Source organism: Petromyzon marinus, chromosome 80 (genome assembly GCF_048934315.1).
Source record: "Petromyzon marinus isolate PM22_M1 ecotype Great Lakes invasive population chromosome 80, UKy_Petmar_22M1.pri1.0, whole genome shotgun sequence".
In the NCBI taxonomy this organism is placed as follows: domain Eukaryota; kingdom Metazoa; phylum Chordata; class Hyperoartia; order Petromyzontiformes; family Petromyzontidae; genus Petromyzon; species Petromyzon marinus.
Genome location: NC_133746.1, coordinates 1,762,813 through 1,783,393, shown reverse-complemented (window position 1 = coordinate 1,783,393; position 20,581 = coordinate 1,762,813). Strand labels below are relative to the sequence as shown.

Genomic DNA, 20,581 nt, shown 5'->3' with positions numbered 1-20,581 from the left:
AAAGTATAAACACACCAATCCACACTCATTAAACTTTAAAGCAAATGATATGAACTTGGGACCTAAAATATGAACACTCGGGGAGTGTTAAAGCGAGAATCATTGTATTATGCTGATCAATAATACGAAGTTAGACAACGAGGCCGAATTGACACTAGCGTAACTAAAAACGATTGATTGCGTTATCCTGATTGATAACCCCACCTCGTCAACGAGGCGGGGCCTGATTATCATAAAGGCTATCATTAACACAACCACACCCAGTCGTATAAATTAATACGATTACCTCGCTAATTAGCATAGTTATACGCATAATTACACGAATTAACATAATTTTGGATTAATTAAGCAAATTTCGAATTTCATTTAATTTTCATTACTTTTCATCAATTTTCACACACCCACATATACAACAAGGGGGCGTGGTCACGTCCCTCGGACTGTGACAGCACCGGTGACGTCGCAATCACCACGTGCTTAGTCAGAGTACAAGACGGGCATGAAGGAGACGGCAGCTTCTGAAACTTCAGCTGCTTCAGCTTCATCATCGTCGCCTTTCGAACAACTTCTGCTGAAGCCATCCGAGCAAAACTATTGACGAGGTGAGTTGTGTAGGTTCCTGGTGAGTGTGTGGGTCCGTGTTGTGGACTCGTGGTGAGTGTGTGGGTCCGTGTCGTGTGGGTTCGTGGTGAGTGTGTGGGTCCGTGTTGTGTTATGGGTTCGTGGTGAGTGTATGAGTCCGTGTTGTGGGTTCGTGGTGAGTGTGTGGGTCCGTGTTGTGAATTCTAGATTTGAAGCTTTCGTGACTGCAAGGATTGAATTTGTTGTTGTTGTTGTTTATACTTTTACGTGACTTTACCGAATAGAACCAAAGAGTATGGATCCGTGTTGTGAGTTGGTGTTGAGCGTGTGGGTCCGTGTTGTGGGTTTGTGGTGAGTGTGTGGCTCCATGTTGTGGGTTCGTGGTGAGTGTGTGGGTCCGTGACCCATAGAGATACATAGAGATAAATAGAGACCCATAGAGACACATAGAGAAGCACAGAGATACATAGTGACCCATAAAGATACATAGTGATACATAGAGACCCACAGAGATACATAGAGACCCATCGCAATACACAGAGAACAATAGAGATACATAGTGACCCATAGAGACACACAGTGACCCATAGTAATACAAGAGACCGACAGAGATATGTAGAGAACGATAGAGATACATAGAGACCCATAGAGATACAAAGAGACCCATAGAGATACATAGAGACCCATAGAGATAGACAGAGAACGATAGAGATACGTAGAGACCCATAGTGATACATAGAGACCCATAGAGATACATAGAGACCCATTGAGACACATAGAGACCCATAGCAATACACAGAGAAGCAAAGAGATACATAGGGACCCATAGAGCCACACACCGACCCATAGTAATACAAAGAGACCGATAGAGATATGTAGAGATGGACAGAGATACATAGAGACTCATAGTGATACATAGAGACACACAGAGACCCAGAGTGATACACAGAAAACCATAGAGAAACATAGAGACCCATAGAGACACATAGAGACCCATAGAGATACATAGTGACCCATAGAGACACACAGAGACCCAGAGTGATATACAGAGAACCAGAGAAACATAGAGACCGACAGGGACACATAGAGGCCCATAGAGATACATAGTGACTCATAGAGACACACAGAGACCCATAGAGATATGTAGAGATCGATAGATATACATAGAGACACATAGAGATACACAGAGACCCATAGCAATACACAAAGAACCATAGTGATACATAGAGACCCATAGAGATACACAGAGACCCATATAAAACACACAGACACCTAGAGTGATACATAGAGAACCATTGTGATACATAGTGACCCATAGAGACACACAGAGAACCCTAGTGATACATAGATACCCATAGAGATACACAGAGACCCATAGAGAGACATAGAGACCTAGAGTGATACATAGAGAACCATAGTGATACATAGTGACCCATAGAGACACACAGAGACCCATAGTGATACATAGAAACCCATAGAGATACACAGAGACCCATAGAGACACACAGAGAACTAGAGTGATACACAGAGAACCATAGAGCAACATAGAGACCGACAGGGACACATAGAGACCCATAGATATACAGAGACCGATAGAAACACACAGAGATCCAGAGATACACAGAGAACAATAGAGATATATAGAAACCCATAGAGATACAAAGTGACCCATTGAGACACACAGAGACCCATAGTGATACATAGAGACCCATAGAGATATGTAGAGACCCACAGAGATAGAGAGACCCATAGAGATACACAGAGACCCATTAATACCCAAAGAGATCCAAAGATAACCAAAGTGATACAGAGACCGAATGAGACACAGAGAGATCCAGAGATACACAGAGACCCAGAGTGATACATAGAAACCTATAGGGACACACAGAGACCCATAGTGATACATAAAGACCCGTAGAGAAATACAGAGGCCCATAGAGATAGAGACCGATAGAGACACACAAAGATCCATCGATACAAAGAGACACATACAGACACAAAGAGACGCATAGAGATACAAAGAGAATCATGGACTCCAAAAGGGATACATAGAGTCCGACAGGGACACATTGAGTCTGACAGGGACCTATAGATATATATGGTGACCCATACAGACACATAGAGACCAATAGTAAACATAGTGACCCATAGAGACCCATACAAATACATACAGACCGATAGAGACACACAGAAATCCATAGACACACTGAGACACATAAAGACACATAGAGACCCATACAGATACAAAGAGACACATAGAGACACACAGAGACCCATAGTGATACATAGAGACCCATAGAGATACGTAGAGACCTACAGGGATACATAGAGACCCATAGAGATACACAGAGATCCATAGAGATCCATAGAGACCCATAAAGACACAAAAAAATCCAGAGATACACAGAGACCAATAGAGCTATATAGAAACCCATAGAGATACAAAGTGACCCATAGAGATACACAGAGACCCATAGTGATACATAGAGACCCATAGTGATACATAGAGACCCATAGAGATACACAGGAACCCATAAATACCCATAGAGACCCAAAGAGAACCATAGTGATACAGAGACCGAATGAGACACAGAGAGATACACAGAGACACATAGAGATACATAGAAAACCATAGGGACACACAGAGACCCAGAGTGATACATAGAGACCCATACAGATACATAGAGATCGATAGAGACACAGAGATCTAGAGATAGACCCATAGACATACACATAGACCGATAGAGAAACACAGAGGCCCCATAGTGATACATAAAGACCCATAGAGATACATAAAAACCTAAAGTGAGACATAGAGACCCATAGAGATACATATAGATCGATAGAGAGACACAAAGATCCATAGATACACAGAGACACACAGAGACCCATAGGGATACAAAGAGATTCATGGAGTCCGACAGGGACACATAGATTCCGACAGGGACCTATATAGATGCATAGTGACCCATAGAGACACACAAAGACCCATATAGATACACTGAGACCGATAGAGACAAACAGAGATCCAGGGATACACAGAGACCCATAGATACACACAAATCCAGAGACACAAAGAGACCCGTAATGATACATAGAGACCCATATAGATACATAGAGACTGACAGGGACACAAAGAGATCCATGGATACACAGAGACCCATAAAGACCCAGAAGGTTACATAGAGACATATAGAAATACATAGAGACCAATAGAGACACACAGAGACCCATAGAGACAAAGAGACCCATAGTCATACATAGAGACCCACAGAGACCCACAGACACCCAGAGAGACACACACAGAGAACCATAAAGATGCATAGAGACCCAAATACTAAACTAAACGATATAGATTTTCCAGGTAACGAGCTATGTAGCGCTGGCTATTACAAATGACAGAAGCTCAACCAAGTGGCTGATAACATCATCATCATCATGTGGAAATGTACACACACCCACAGAGACTCAGACTCACCACACTGAAACCCACACACTCACCACAGAGACCCACAAACTCACCATACTAAGACCCACACACTCACCACACGGAGACCCACAGACTCACAACACAGACACAGAGAGACCCACACTCACCACACCAAGACCTGCAGATTCACAACACAGAGACCCACAAACTAACCTCACACAGAGACCCACATTCACCTCACACAGACACCCACAGACTCACGACACCGAGAACCACAGATTCACCTCACACAGACACCCACAGAATCACCACACACAGAGACCCACACACTCACCTCACACAGAGACCCACACACTCATCTCACACAGAGACCCACAGACTTCAACACACAGAGACCCACAGACTCACCACACACAGACACACACACAGACCCACAAACTCACCACACACAGACACACACAGACTCACCTCACACAGACACACACACAGACTCACCACACTCACCTCACACAGACACACACAGACACACACATATACACACAGACACACAGACTCACCTCACACAGACACACAGAGACTCACCTCACACAGACACACACAGACTCACCACACACAGAGACCCACAAACTCACCACACACAGACCCACAGACTCACCTCACACAGACACACCACACACAGACACACACAGACTCAACTCACACAGACACACACAGAGACCTACAAACTCACCACACAGAGACACACACACAGACTCACCTCACACAGAGACACACAGAGACTCACCTCACACAGACACACACAGACTCACCACACACAGACACACACAGACTCACCTCACACAGAGCCCCGTGTCGGCATCTTCAGGCTGAGTCGACCTCGAGGAGGCCCAGACAGAGTTTAGATTTTTCCCGCCATCGCCGCCATTCGCCCCGACCGGAAGCGGAAGTAGATGGGGGTGGAGGTGGCGGGCGCCCAAAGAGGCGGGGCGGGAGGCGGCTTCCGGGGGCGTGGTCTCGCACTGGCACGTCACTCGGAGGGGCGTGGCTGACAGCACCGGTGACGTCGCAACATCACGTGCTTCCTCACAGTTGGAGAAGGTTTGTGAAGGAGACGGCTGCTGCTCAAATTTCAGCTGCTTAAGCTTCATCATCTTAGTCCAACTTCTGCTGAAGCCATCCGTGCCAAACCTTTGACGAGGTGAGTGTGTGGGCTCGTGGTGAGTGTGTGGGTCCGTGTTGTGTGCTCGTGGTGAGTGTGTGGGTCCGTGGTGAGTGTGTAGATCCATGTTGTGGGTTCGTGGTGAGTGTGTCGGTCCGTCTTGTGGGTTTGTGTTAAGTTTTTAGGTCCGTGTTGTGGGTTATTTGTGAGGCTGGGTCCGCGGTGAGGATGTGAGTCCATGTGAGTTTGTGGTGATAATGTTAGTCCGTGTTGTGAGTTCGTGGTGAGGATGGGGGTTCGTGGTGAGGATGGTGGGTACCTGTTGGGGGGATGTGGGACAGTGGTGAGGATGTGAGTTCGTGTTGTGACTCTCTACACCATCTCCACCCCCCTTCCACCCCCCCACTCACAGCTTTCCACACAGAGACCTTGGGGACTGCTGCGTGAGCAAAGCCACTCTGAGCATCAGCACCATGGAGGTACGCATGGGCCCCTACACTCGACTTACTAACACCACTAGCACTTACGAACACCACCCACACTTACGAACACCACCCGCACTTATAAACACCACCCACACTTACGAACGAGCTTCCATGAAATATATATTTGTTTAACATCGACTTACAACTCGCACTAGCGAACCGAACCGTGGAACGATCCTCCGCGAGATGTAGTGAGTGTTTGTGATGCCTGTACACTACTCTGTGGCACCACGGTGGCTATGAGATGTTAACAACCTCACTAGGTATACAGGAGGTCGTGGTTTCGACCCCGACCCTTAGGCCTATTGTTTATTTGAAGTCTGTGTGTGTAGAGGAGCCTACTCTCAATATTGTTTTTGTGTGTGTGTGTGCGTGTAGACGAGCCAAGCTGGAGCGAGAAGGAGAAAGGGAGTCTCTGACAACACGTGGAGCGCGCTGTCAGCAGCCGGCACCGGCCCTATCTGCAGTAAATCGCCTCGAGGTGAGAACAGCAGTGAGCAAACATGTCCATCGGTGAATGGGGGGAAGTCACTACCGACATTTTGCATGGGGGACTTCACAGTGGCCATGTTGCTTAGGGGACTTTATGGCAGCCATGTTGCACGGGTGACTTCATTGTTGCAATTTTGCATGGGGGATGTCACGGCAGCCATGTTGCATGGGGTACATTACTATGGCCATGTTGCATGGGGACGTCATTCTGGACATGTTACGTGGGGGATTTCACGGTGGCCATGATGCATGGCAGTCTATAGGATGGCCACGTTGCATGAGGGATATCACAGTGGCCATGTTGCATGGGGGTTGTCATGGTGGCCATGTGACATGGGGGATGTAACGGCAGCAATGTTGCGTAAGGGATGTAACTTCGGCCATGTTGCAAGGGGGACTTTATTGCGGCCATGTTGCATGAGGGCTGTCCTAATGGCCATGTTGCATGGGGGATGTCACGTCAGCCATATTGGATGGGGGTTGTCATGGTGGCCATGTTACATGTGTATACAGTATTTGGCTGTCGCGATATATTTCCACGTGATGAAGATGATGATATCAGCCACTTCGGTGGGGCTTTACCAGCCAAAATAAATATATATATAGTTTAGTTTTACGATGGGTCCCTGTGGGTGTTTATTGTTCGATATGAGCATGGATCTCTGTGGGTCTCTATGGATCTATATAAGTATGGGTCTCTATGGGTCTCTATGGTTCGATACTTGTATGGGTCTCTATGGGTCTCTGTGGGTCTCTATGGTTCGATACGAGTTTGGGTTTCTGTGGGTCTCTGTGGGTCTGAGTTGAGTGATGAGTCTCCACGTGAAGATGATGATGAGGATGATGATGAAGCTCTTACCTGGAATGTAAAAGAAACAGAAATAGTTGAAAGTTTAAGTTGTTGTTGCTGGCACGTGTGCAGAGATCCTGGATCTCTTTGGGCCCCAGCTGAGCCATCGCCAGAAGCTGGAGCTGGCGGCCATGAAACAAGTATGGTTCTTCACTGTGGACAAGGTCGGCAAACCCTGGGGCGGCAGCAACGACAGCTACCACGACGAAAACAACAACTACATCCCTGTGAGGCTCACAGAGATACCCATAGAGACCCACAGAGCCACACATAGAGACACCCACAGAGACCCACAGAGACACCCATAGAGAACCACAGAGACCCAAAGAGACACCCACAGAGAGCCACAGAGACACCCATAGAGACCCACAGAGACCCACTCCTATTGAGACCCACAGAAGCACCCAAAGAGACACCATTAGACACCCACAGAGGTTTTTGTTGGGTTAGAAGGCATGAGTATAAATTTGTAACCTGCCACCACCACCAGACACAGACAGTCAGTTAAGGTTTTGTGTTACGGGTTTCTGGGGGTCTCTGTGGGTGTCTAAGGATCTGTGTGGGTCTTTATTGGTCTGGGTGTCTGTGGGTCTCTCTGAGGATCTCAAGATCTGGGTCTCTGTGTATGTGTTAAAGTTATTTCACGCCGTATGTAGCAAACTTTGGCTAATTCTCCCACAACGACGTCGGCCGCAGTGGCCAGGAGATGTTAACTCCCTCGCCTGGTATGCAGAATGTCGTGGGTTGGATACCGACCTTGACGCCTGCTGTATATTTGGAGTTTGCGTCTCTATCTCTCTCTCCGTGGTTGCGCGGATTTTTCTCCCGGTCCTCCGTTTTCTTTCCTTCCACATTTATAATCAACGTCACCACACATTGAGAGCAATTGGCTTCCGCTATACATTTCCACACGGTGGTAATGATAAGGCCACTTCGTTGAGCAATGATTTGAGATGGCCAGGTCGCTTTTGAACAAGAAGAGTTACTTAGCAGCTCAGTGGAGGAGCCTTTAACAGCATAACAATAGGCTGCAGCCTTTCTGGAAATAAAACACATACTGGTGGTGAACATGCAAACAACAACATGCTCTGATAATATGGCATTGCCTTTGAAACTGATTGGTCTACACCAGAGAGAACAGCCTTCTTTCGGGCCTTGTCTCAATACCTGGGTCTCACCACCAGTGTCTCGCCACCAGCGTCTCACTACCAGCGTCTCACAACCAGCGTCTCACAACCTGTGTCTCACCACCAGTGTCTCACCACCAGTGTCTCACCACCAGTATCTCATTACCTGTATCTCACTACCTGTCTCACTACCTGTCTCACCACCAGTATCTCATTACCTGTATCTCAATACCTGTCTCACCACCAGTGTCTCACAACCTGTGTCTCACCACCAGTGTCTCGCCACCAGCGTCTCACTACCAGCGTCTCACAACCAGCGTCTCACAACCTGTGTCTCACCACCAGTGTCTCACCACCAGTGTCTCACCACCAGTGTCTCACCACCAGTGTCTCACCACCAGTGTCTCATTACCTGTATCTCACTACCTGTCTCACCACCAGTGTCTCACCACCAGTGTCTCATTACCTGTATCTCACTACCTGTCTCACCACCAGTATCTCACCACCAGTATCTCACCACCAGTGTCTCACCACCAGTGTCTCACCACCAGTGTCTCACCACCAGTGTCTCACCACCAGTGTCTCACCACCAGTGTCTCACTACCCAGTGTTAGATGGATAAACGCAAAAAGGCGAACAACTCCCCCAAGTTTTAATGCAATTCGGTATTCTTGGGTCTTTCAGTAAATTAACGTACTGTAGATAGGTTCAAAGAAAATAAAAAAAAATAACAGGAAGACGACCGCTTACGTTGCGATCGAAACGTCGTAGTTTTCTGTTATATTTTATTATTTTCTTTGAACCTATCTACGTGACTTTACCGAAAGACCCAAGAATTTGAATTCCTGCAGTCACAAAAGCTTTAAGTCAAGCATTCGGCAGTTTAACGAACCATTTATACGTTTCCGCGATCTAACACGCAAGCAAAAATAAACCTCCGTGGTGGAAAATGGCGGTCTTGGAAGCCCCGACTGCTGCTGCCACCACCGAGCGTTAGGCGCTCTGATTGCGACGCCTCTGAGTACCGGCCCCCGCCTCTTCCTCCGCCTCCTAGTTCCGCAACGAACAGCTCAACTACCGCTATGAGATGCAGAAGATGATCGGCGAGGGAGGCCAGGGCCTGGTGCTGCAGTGCCGCGACCACAAAACCAAAACGCTCGTGGCCGTCAAGATCCTGTCGCTGCCCTTGTGGTGAGTCAGAGGGCCTTCCGCGGTGGCCCACACTCTCGGAAAATAATCATCAATGATTGGAGTTAAAGCCGTGAAACTGCCACTAACTATGGACTCGCTGACAAAATACTAACTGCCGCAAAACTTCTGCTAACTATAAACTAACAAAATACTAACTGCCGTAAAACTACTGCTAAATATGAACAAACTAAAAAAGATACTAACTGCCATAAAACTGCTGCTAAATTGGAACCAACAAATGTTTAACTGTCATAAAACTTACTGCTAACTATGAACTAACTCACCAAATAATAACCTGCCGTGAGACGACTGCTATGAACTAAAGTTAACTTTCAAAATAATAACTACCGTGCAACTATTACTAACTATAAACTAAAAACTAACAGACCCATAGAGACCCACAGAGACCCATAGAGACCAACAAAGACACCCAGACCCTGAGAGACCCACAGAGGCCCACAGCAACACCCAGACCCTGAGAGACCCACAGAGACACCCACAGCGACACCCAGACCGTTAGAAATACACAGAGACACCCAGACCCTTAGAGACCCAAGAGACACCCAGACAAATAGAGACCCTTAGAGAACCACATAAACACCCAGACCCATAGAAACCCACAGATATCCACAGAGTAACCCACAGAGACACCCACAGAGACACTCACAGAGACCCATAGATTCACCCACGGAGACCCCCACAGAGCCCCCACAGAGTCACCCACAGAGACCCCCACAGTCACCCACAGAGACCCGCACAGTCACCCACAGAGACCTCCACAGAGTCACCCACAGAGACACCGACAGAGACCCCCACAGAGACACCCACAGAGACCCCCACAGCCACCCACAGAGACCCCCACAGAGTCACCCACAGAGACCCTCACACAGACCCCCACAGAGACCCCTACAGAGACCCCCACAGGGACCCCCACAGAGACACCCACAGAGACCCCCACAGTCACCCACAGAGACCCAAACAGTCACCCACAGAGACCCCCACAGAGTCACCCACAGAGTCAACGACAGAGACCCCCACAGAGACCCCCACACAGACCCCCACACAGACCCCCACAGAGACCCCCACACAGACCCCCACAGAGACCCCCACAGAGTCACCCACACAGAGTCACCCACACAGAGACACCCACAGAGTCACCCACACAGAGTCACCCACAGAGACACCCACACAGAGACACCCACACAGAGTCACCCACACAGAGTCACCCACACAGAGTCACCCACACAGAGTCACCCAAACAGAGTCACCCACACAGAATCACCCACAGAATCACCCACAGAGTCACCCACACAGAGACACCCACACAGAGTCACCCACAGAGACACCCACACAGAGACACCCACACAGAGTCACCCAAACAGAGTCACCCACACAGAATCACCCACAGAATCACCCACAGAGTCACCCACACAGAGACACCCACACAGAGTCATCCACAGAGTCACCCACACAGACTCACGCACAGAGAAACCCACACAGAGTCAATCACACAGAGTCACCCACTCAGAGCCACCCACGCAGAGTCACACCCACAGAGTCACCCACACAGAGTCCCCCACACAGAGTCACCCACACTGAGTCACCCACACTGAGTCACCCACACAGTCACCCACACAGAGACACCCATACAGAGTCACCCACACAGAGACACCCACACAGAGACACCCACACAGAGACACCCACAGAGTCACCCACACAGGGTCACCCACACAGAGACACCCACACAGAGTCACCCACACAGAGTCACCCACACAGAATCACCCACAGAGTCACCCACACAGAGACACCCACACAGAGTCACCCACACAGAGTCACCCACAGCGTCACCCACACAGAGTCATCCACAGAGACACCTACACAGAGTCATCCACACAGAGAAACCCACACAGAGTCACCCACACAGAGTCACCCACACAAAATCACCCACACAGAAACACCCACAGAGTCACCCACAGAGACCCCCACACAGAGTCACCCACACATAGTCACCCACACAGAGTCACCCACACAGAGACACCCACACAGAGTCACCCACACAGACTCACGCACAGAGAAACCCACACAGTCAATCACACAGAGTCACCCACACAGAGTCACCCACACAGAGCCACCCACGCAGAGTCACACCCACAGAGTCCCCCACACAGAGTCACCCACACTGAGTCACCCACACTGAGTCACCCACACAGAGTCACCCACACAGAGTCACCCACACAGCGTCACCCACACAGAGTCATCCACAGAGACACGCACACAGAGTCACCCACACAGAGACACCTACACAGAGTCACCCACACAGAGTCACCCACACAGAGTCACCCACACAGAGACACCCATACAGAGTCACCCACACAGAGACACCCACACAAAGACACCCACACAGAGTCATCCACAGAGTTACCCACACAGTCACCCACACAGAGTCACCCACACAGAGTCACCCACACAGAGTCACCCACACAGAGTCACCCACACAGAGTCACCCACAGAGTCACACACACAGAGTCACACACACAGAGTCACCCACAGAGTCACCCACAGAGTCACCCACACAGAGTCACCCACACAGAGTCACCCACACAGAGACCCCCACACAGAGACCCCAACACAGAGACACCCACAGAGTCACCCACACTGGGTCACCCACACAGAGACACCCACACAGAGAGTCACCCACACAGAGTCACCCATACAGAGCCACCCACAGCGTCACCCACACAGAGTCATCCACAGAGTCACACACACAGAGTCACACACACAGAGTCACCCACAGAGTCACCCACAGAGTCACCCACACAGAGTCACCCACACAGAGTCACCCACACAGAGTCACCCACACAGAGACCCCCACACAGAGACCCCAACACAGAGACACCCACAGAGTCACCCACACAGGGTCACCCACACAGAGACACCCACACAGAGAGTCACCCACACAGAGTCACCCATACAGAGCCACCCACAGCGTCACCCACACAGAGTCATCCACAGAGACACCCACACAGAGACACCCACACAGAGTCACCCACACAGAGTCACCCATACAGAGCCACCCACAGCGTCACCCACACAGAGTCATCCACAGAGTCACCCACACAGAGACACCCACACAGAGTCACCCACACAGAGTCACCCACAGCGTCACCCACACAGAGTCATCCACAGAGACACCTACACAGAGTCATCCACACAGAGAAACCCACACAGAGTCACCCACACAGAGTCACCCACACAAAATCACCCACACAGAAACACCCACAGAGTCACCCACACAGAGTCACCCACAGAGACCCCCACACAGAGTCACCCACACATAGTCACCCACACAGAGTCACCCACACAGAGACACCCACACAGAGTCACCCACACAGACTCACGCACAGAGTCACCCAGACAGAGTCACCCAGACAGAGTCACCCAGACAGAGTCACCCAGACAGAGACACCCACACACAGTCACCCACATAGTCACCCACACAGAGACACCCACAGAGTCACCCACACAGAGTCACCCACACAGAGTCACCCACACAGAGACACCCACACAGAGAGTCACCCACAGAGAGTCACCCACACAGAGCCACCCACAGAGTCACCCACACAGAGTCACCCACACAAAATCACCCACAGAAACACCCACACAGAGACCCTCACAGAGTCACCCACAGAGTCACCCACACAGAGTCACCCACAGAAACCCCCACACATAGTCACCCACACAGAGACACCCACACAGAGTCAACCACACAGAGTTACACACACAGAGACACCCACACAGAGTCACCCACACAGAGTCACCCACAGAGTAACCTACACAGAGACCTTCACAGAGTCACCCACACAAAGTCACCCACACAAAGTCACCCACACAGAGTCACCCACACAGAGACACCCACACAGAGTCACCCACAGAGTCACCCACAGAGTCACCCACAGAGACACCCAGACAGAGTCACCCAGACAGAGTCACCCAGACAGAGTCACGCACACAGAGCACACAGAGACACACACACAGTCACCCACACAGAGTCACCCACACAGAGTCACCCACACAGAGTCACTCACACAGAGACACCCACACAGAGACACACACACAGAGTCACCCACACAGAGACACCCACCCAGAGTCACCCACAGAGTCACCCACACAGTGTCACCCACACAGAGTCACCCACACAGAGTCACCCACACAGAGTCACCCACACAGATTCACCCACAGAGTCACCCACACAGAGTCACCCACACAGAGTCACCCACACAGAGTCACCGTTGATTCCGTGGCCTTCCCCCTCCCGCTGCCCAGCTCCTCGACAATGGTCCGTCAGAGGACGGAGCTGGAGGTGGCCAAAAAGCTGCAGGGCAGGGACAGCGATGAGCGCTACGGAGTCATCCGAGTCCTGGACACGTTCGAATTCCGCGGCCACAATTGCCTCGTCGTCGAGCTCTTGAAGTACGTGAACCTTCCCCCCCTCCCCCCCTCCACCACCCACGTGCGTGTCCATTGCTCCGTTCGATAGTTGATTTATTTCGGAATTAATATTTATTTCATATTTGATCAGGCAACTAGATTGATCGATTTATCACATTTATTAATTGAGTTTTACATGCTGGGCTTTTGCGACCATTATAATCCATAATAGAGGTATTTTTGGGTTAGATCGCTTAAAAATATAAATGTTGTGTCGTTTAACCCGCCACCACCCGACACAGCCAACTAGTAAGGGTTGTCACACACTAGCGCTGTACACACTAGTACAGCACTAGTGTGTAGTGTATAGTAGTGTAGTGTATAGTTTAGTATAATGGTACAGCACAACGGTGTGTTGGACAGCCAAGCCACAACATTTACGATCTCTGAGTACGTTTCGCCAGTAATTACAACCAGCTTCATCAGGCGACAGCCAGATTTTGTGGAGAATTCCACCTGTTCCGTTCCTTATAAAGAGGCACAGATGTGGTGACCACACTTCTGTGCGGTAAAGTTGGGCGGGGGATTAATTTTCTAATTTGTTCCCCAATAGCTTTATTTAATACCCGCCCCCCCCACCCCCCCCGCCAAAACTAACCAAGTGGCACATTCGGTTTGGGTTCCGGGTTGTGGGTCGCCCTGCGGACGTCATCGGAACGGGTAAGGGGTTTTAACGTCGTCGTCATTGTTGTCGTGCCAGGAAGAGCCTCTACGATGTCATGATCAAATGGAGCATCAGGCGAATCTACGTGAGGCGGTTGAGGGAGTACACCAGGGCCATCCTCGACTTCCTGTTGTACGCCAAGGGGCGGGGCATCATCCACGGGGACATCAAGCCGGTGAGCGGAGCGGGCACGGTGGTCGCGCCCTCTCATCGGGGCGCTCGGTTAGCTGGCGCGGAGGGCAGCCCGGCCACTGTTGATCGCGGGGTCGATGCGGTGGCTCCGTCCATCTGGAGGGAGGTAGTGGTAGTGTTGGTGGTGGGGTCACTTTACCTCCGGTGAAGACGATCCCGGACGAGGTGGACACTCGTACCGTAGAGGCAGGCCGGCCATGGTTGATCGCAGGGTCAATGCGCTGGCTCCGTCCTTCTACTGTGACTCTGCCACCTCCTCCTTCCAGATGGAGGAGGTAGCAGGAGATGTTACCTACCTCGCGAGGTATACAGGAGGTCGTGGGTTCGATCCCGACCCTGACGCCTGCTGTATGTTTGGAGTCTGCGTCTCTCTCTCCCCGTGGTGGTCACGTGGATTTTACTCCGGGTCCTCCGGTTTTTCCCTCCATGTTCAGAATCAACATCACCAAGCGTTTAAAGTATTTGACCGCTGCTTTAACATTTCCGCGTGATGATGATGATGATATCAGCCCACTTGGTTGAGCTATCGTTTGTGATGGCCAGGTCGCTTCTGACAAAACAGCTGCACAGCAGCACAGAGTGGGGCCTTACTCCTAGTAAAGTAAAACATAGCTTAGTTTTAGTTTGGGTCTCTCTATGTCTGTGTGGGTCTCTATGAGTATGAGTCTCTCTAAGTCTGTGTGAGTCTCTATGAGTATGGGTCTATTTCAGCTTTTATGGGTCTCTATGAGTATGGGGTTCTGTAGGTCTTTATGGGTCTCTATGAGTATGGGTCTCTGTTGGTCTGTGTGGGTCTCGATGAGAATGGGTCTCTGTTGGTCTGTGTAGGTCTCTATGAGAATGGGTCTCTATATCTGTGTGGGTCTTTATGAGTATGGGTCTCTGTGGGTGTGTATGGGTCTCTATGGGCCTGTTGAAACATGTGTTTAGAGTGTTTGGCTGCTGCTATAAATGTCCACGCAATGATGATGATGTTATTACGTAATGGCCAGGTCGTTTCTGATAGAATAGCTACACAGCAGCTGAGCGGGGCCTTACACACTGGTAGTAACATAAAACAAATAGGTTTAGTAGTTTATTAAAACGACTTTGAACGAGTCTCAGGCACATAGCCCATGCCGAAAGTGGGAGGGGGGGGGGGGGGCTGCCTGTGTGGGTGTAAATGCGCCACTTTGCGTGATAGACCCACTGCTGGCTGGACACTCTTGCCGTAACCTCAGAGCGTGGAATTCCTTCTCTGTCTCTCCCCTTTGTCCAGGATAACATTCTGCTCACCGCGGCCGGCAAAGTCAGGGTCACCGACTTCGGGTGGAGCTCCTACCTGAAGCATAAAAGTGAGTGGCTTTGCGTGCGTGGAGTTTCTTTTTTCAGGGTTAGCTCGCGTCAACGTAAACGTTGCGTCGTCAAACCCGCCGCCATCCGACGCAGGCAGTAAGTGAGGTTCAGCGTCACGTGAACAGGACGCTCCAAATCGCCACTTGCACATCACTAGCCGGTGTGCTAGAGATGTAAATCCACTACGACGTTTACAATTCGAGCGATTACAGCTGAGCATCATCATCGGGCGGGCAGCTAGAGTACGTGGTCCAACCCAAAAACTCGTCTCCGCCGTGAAATATCGGTCGCAGAAGCCGACTAGGCATTTAACCGACCGAAAAAAGAAACCTGTTCAACCCACGTCGCTGTTGACGGAGGGGCTATTTTATATTCATCGTCGTTGTTGTTGTTGTTGCTGTGCAGCCCAACACGTGTGCGGGACGTTGCCCTACATGGCCCCGGAGCTGCTGCTGGGCTACTATGTCACCTGTGCTGTGGACATGTGGGCCCTGGGCTGCACCGTGGCCGAGATGGCCACCCGCAAGTATCTCTTTGATTCACGGACCTACACAGAACACCTGGCCTACTGCATCAAGGTACGGTCGGTGGGTGGGTACGGTGGGTATGGTGGGTGGGTATGGTGAGTAGGTACGGTGGGTATGGTGGGTGGCTGGGCGGGCAGGTCTCTATGGATATGGGTCTCTGTGGGTCTGCACAGAGACCCATACACATAGAGACCCATGCAGACCCACAGATACCAATACTCATAGAGTTTGGTTCGTCTGGCGTCCACAAACAACCGGCGAGGAATATCTAACCTGGTCCTGGACCTCTCATAGGTCCACGCAGCCTCAAACGAGTACTTGGTGTAGCGGTGTGTAGTAAACATTTCCACTGGGGGAGACAAAGGTGGCCGGGCGTGGTGCTGGGCACCCACCCCCTTGTGTGCCATTCCGGCCTTCATAAGTGCTGTTCGCGACTAACAGTGCTTGCCCCAGCAATCAGATAAGGCTTAGACGTGGAGGGGGGGGAGGATTGTTGTCTTTGTACAAAGTGCTGGCCTTTATAGGTGCTGCTTGCGATGAATCAGCACTTGCCCCAGCAATGAGATGAGGCTAATACGGGGAAGGGGAGATTGTTGTATTTGTTCGCAGTGCTGGCCTTCATAGGTGCTGCTCGCTACTAACAGCACTTGCCCTAGCAATGAGATGAGTCTAATAAGGAGAGGGAGGGATTGTTGTCTTTGTACACAGTGCCGGCCTCGACAGGCACTGCCTCCACCACTACTCACCGCTGACAGACGGCACTTGCCCCAATGGGCCCGCTGAGGCTACACCGGCTGTAACCCCTCCCCTCCTCCTTTTTTCTTTGTCCGAAACCGTGCGCAGATCCTGGGCATGCCCCCGAAAAAGATGGTGGACGAAGCACCTAACAAGACAACTTACTTTGGTGAGTCGAAGGCTCGGGCAGGCTGGCGCCAGCAACGTGACCCATTCCCTTTTGTTAGATGGGGGGGTGGCAGTGAGGCTCTTATAGGGCTCTATTGCGGGGGGGGGGCGCTCTGATTATCCCGGAGGGGGGGGGGGGTGGGGGTTGGGGATCTTTGTAACAGTCGTTAGGAAGCATAGGTGGGTGGGTGAGCGAGTGGGTGGGTAGGTGGGTGGGGAGGTGAGTGTGTCGGTGAGTGGGTGGGTGGGTTAGTCAGTGGGAGAGTGGGTATGTAGGTGGGTGAGTGGATATGTAGGTAGGTAGGTGGGCGACTGGATAGGTAGGTGGGTAAGTGCATAGGTGGGTGGGTGAGTTGGTCGGTGTGAGCGTAGGTGGGTAAGTGGGCAGGTGTGTGAGTTGGTGGGTATGTAGGTCTATAGGTAGGTGGGTAGGTAAGTGGATGGGCGGGTATGTGGGCGACGTGGTGGTTGGTGACTCTGCGTGCGTCTCTCTGTTTCTGCAGACCCTGAGGGCCTCCCCTACAACCTGTCCAAGCAGGTGGCACCGGGAAGCCTCCCTCTGCACCGCGCGCTGCAGGGCCACCACCCTCAGCTGGTGGACTTCGTCAGCCGTTGCCTGCAGTACGAACCACACTCACCCCTCGCTCACCCCCACTCATCCCCACACCACTCACCCCCACTCACTCACCCCCACTCAGCACCCCATACCTGTCAACACCTTATCACTGCCCTACCTTACTACAGACACAACATTATTGGTCACCCCGTGACCCTTATAAATCTCAACGTTCATCCTGCAACGTCCCATCACAAGGGACAAACAAACAAATAGACACGAATTATTGTTGTTGCCCAGAATTGAAACGGCTGCACTCCATACAGACCTGAAAACACAATTTCCCTGCACAAGAATACGGAATAAACCATACGGTTTGACAGCTCTGCCACCAACTCACCACCCACCACCACTCCCTCCCACCCTCTCCATCTCTCCCCCCACGCCACTATCTCCCCACTCTCCCCCCACCTCCCACCCTGTCAAATCATCTCACCATGCCCCTCTCACCACGTGTGTGTCTCCCCCCATCCCTCCCCTCCCTCCCCGTGCGTCTCCCAATAGATGGGATCCGAATCTCCGGATGACGCCTGAGCAGGCGCTGGCTCACAGCTGGCTCCAAACCACCACCACCACGACCACCCGGGACACTACCAGAAGGGCCACCCCCACCGTCAGCGAGGCCACCCCCACCAATGGCACCATCCGGGCCACCACCACCACCAGCAGGGGCACCGCCAGCGAGGCCACCACCAGCAGCAAGGCCACCCCCACTGCCAGCGAGGCCAACCCCACCACCACCACCATTCGGGCCACCACCACCATCACCACCATCCTGGCCACCACCACCAGCGAGGCCACCACCAGCAGCAAGGCCACCCCCACTGCCAGCGAGGCCAACCCCACCACCACCACCATTCTGGCCACCACCACCACCATCCTGGCCACCACCGCCAGCGAGGCCACCACCAGCAGCAAGGCCACCCCCACTGCCAGCGAGGCCAACCCCACCACCACCACCATCCGGGCCACCACCGTCACTCGGGCCACCACCACCAGCGAGGCCACCCCCACTGCCAGCGAGGCCACCCCCACAACCACCACCATCCGAGCCACCACCACCAGCTGGGCCGACACCACCAACTGGGCCACCATCACCATCAGCAGCAGCGGTGGCACCACTCCTGTGCAGGGATCTGCAGCTGCTGAGCCACGGTGAGCCTCCCTCTGTGTACCTCGCCTGGTACGCAGGAAGTCGTGAGTTCGATCCCGACCCTGATGAGATTTTAACCACCTCGCCTGATACGCAGGAGGTCGTGGGTTCAATCCCGATCCTGATGAGACGTTAACTACTTCGCCTGGTACGCAGGACGTCGTGGGTTCGATCCCGACCCTGATGAGACGTCAACTACCTCGCCTGGTACGCAGGAGGTCGTGGGTTCGATCCCGGCCCTGATGAGATGTTAACTACCTCGCCTGGTCTACAGGAGGTCGTGGGCTCGATCCCGACCCTGACGATGCCAGCTGCTGCTGTATATTTGCAGTCTGCGTTTCTGTCCCCGTGGTCACCGCGTGGATTCTTCTCAGGGTCCTCAGGATTTTCCCCTCCACGTTGAGAATCGGCGTCACGCACTTTGAGTATTTGACTGCCGCTATGAATGTCCACGCGATGAAGATGATGATGATGATGATATCTGCCCACTTGATTCGGCTATCATTCGAGATGGCCAAGTCGTTTCTGGTCTAAGTGGGTCTATGGGTCTCTGTGGGTCTATGCGTCTCTGTGATTATGGGCCTCAGGGGTCTGTATGGGTCTCTATGAGTATGGGTCTCTGGGGTCTGTATAGGCTCTATTAGTATGGGTCTCTGTGCTTCTCTGAATATGGGTCTATGAGTATGGGTCTGTATAGGTCTCTATTAGTATGGGTCTCTGTAGATCTGTATGGGTCTGTATGAGTATTGGTCTGTATGGGTCTCTATGAGTATGGGTCTCTGTGAATGTAATGAGTGGCTCCAACACGATAAGAACTTGAAACGTTTATTAATAAAACTTCGGTACAGTTGGCCGTCTACTCATCTCTTGTCACTCGCACCACGGATGCATGGCCCCCCAAGCGGCTTCGCTGCCCTGCGCCACGTGGTGCTCACCCCACTCTCTAGCACGCCGCTGGCTGACGGCGCTGGCTAGGGAGCGGCTGATTGGCTGAAGGTCGAGCCGCCACGTGGCCGATGGTGATGGCGGAGCAGCGGCGGCGACAGGAAGCTCCTCTTGATTCTTCACACACCGACCCCGCACCTTGCTCCGGCCCCCGCTTATATTCTCTCCCCGGCGACTAAACCCCGCCTCTGGCCACGTCCCTCATGGAACCTTTGGGAGCGTTCCAGAGGCTTCCCGGGTGGCTCTGCCCCATTACCTTTGGCCTCGATGTAATCTTTCCCCGAGATAACCCATAACTGCATATCACACCACACCCCACGTAATAAAGGAGATGGTGCTCTCATTACATGAGTATGGGTCTCTGTAGGTCTATGGGTCTGTATGAGCATTGGTCTGTATGGGTCTCTATGAGTGGGTCTCTGTGGGTATGTATGGGTCTCTA

General features: G+C 51.6%; 3 protein-coding genes and 1 long non-coding RNA gene across 4 annotated transcripts; all 4 read left to right on the top strand.

Moving 5' to 3' along the window:
• The first annotated feature begins 7,041 nt into the window (after positions 1–7,041).
• Positions 7,042–9,508, top strand: LOC142907691 (dual specificity tyrosine-phosphorylation-regulated kinase 2-like). The gene is made up of 2 exons (XM_076057359.1): positions 7,042–7,225; positions 9,180–9,508. Exons 1-2 carry the CDS (start codon positions 7,130–7,132, stop codon positions 9,318–9,320), a joined length of 237 nt encoding a protein of 78 aa, XP_075913474.1. The 5' UTR covers positions 7,042–7,129; the 3' UTR covers positions 9,321–9,508.
• Positions 9,509–13,087: 3,579 nt separating this feature from the next.
• Positions 13,088–15,209, top strand: LOC142907605 (dual specificity tyrosine-phosphorylation-regulated kinase 4-like). The gene is made up of 2 exons (XM_076057170.1): positions 13,088–13,786; positions 14,505–15,209. The coding sequence occupies exons 1-2, from the start codon at positions 13,650–13,652 to the stop codon at positions 14,806–14,808; spliced, it is 441 nt and encodes a 146-aa protein (XP_075913285.1). The 5' UTR covers positions 13,088–13,649; the 3' UTR covers positions 14,809–15,209.
• Positions 15,210–15,849: 640 nt separating this feature from the next.
• Positions 15,850–17,426, top strand: LOC142907690 (uncharacterized). Its single transcript, XR_012931197.1, has 3 exons — positions 15,850–15,994; positions 16,401–16,573; positions 17,366–17,426. It is a non-coding gene; the product is annotated as an uncharacterized LOC142907690 (long non-coding RNA).
• A 483-nt stretch (positions 17,427–17,909) lies between these two features.
• Positions 17,910–19,595, top strand: LOC142907689 (uncharacterized). The gene is made up of 2 exons (XM_076057358.1): positions 17,910–18,046; positions 18,546–19,595. The coding sequence occupies exon 2, from the start codon at positions 18,565–18,567 to the stop codon at positions 19,198–19,200; it is 636 nt and encodes a 211-aa protein (XP_075913473.1). The 5' UTR covers positions 17,910–18,046; positions 18,546–18,564; the 3' UTR covers positions 19,201–19,595.
• The last annotated feature ends 986 nt before the right edge of the window (positions 19,596–20,581 follow it).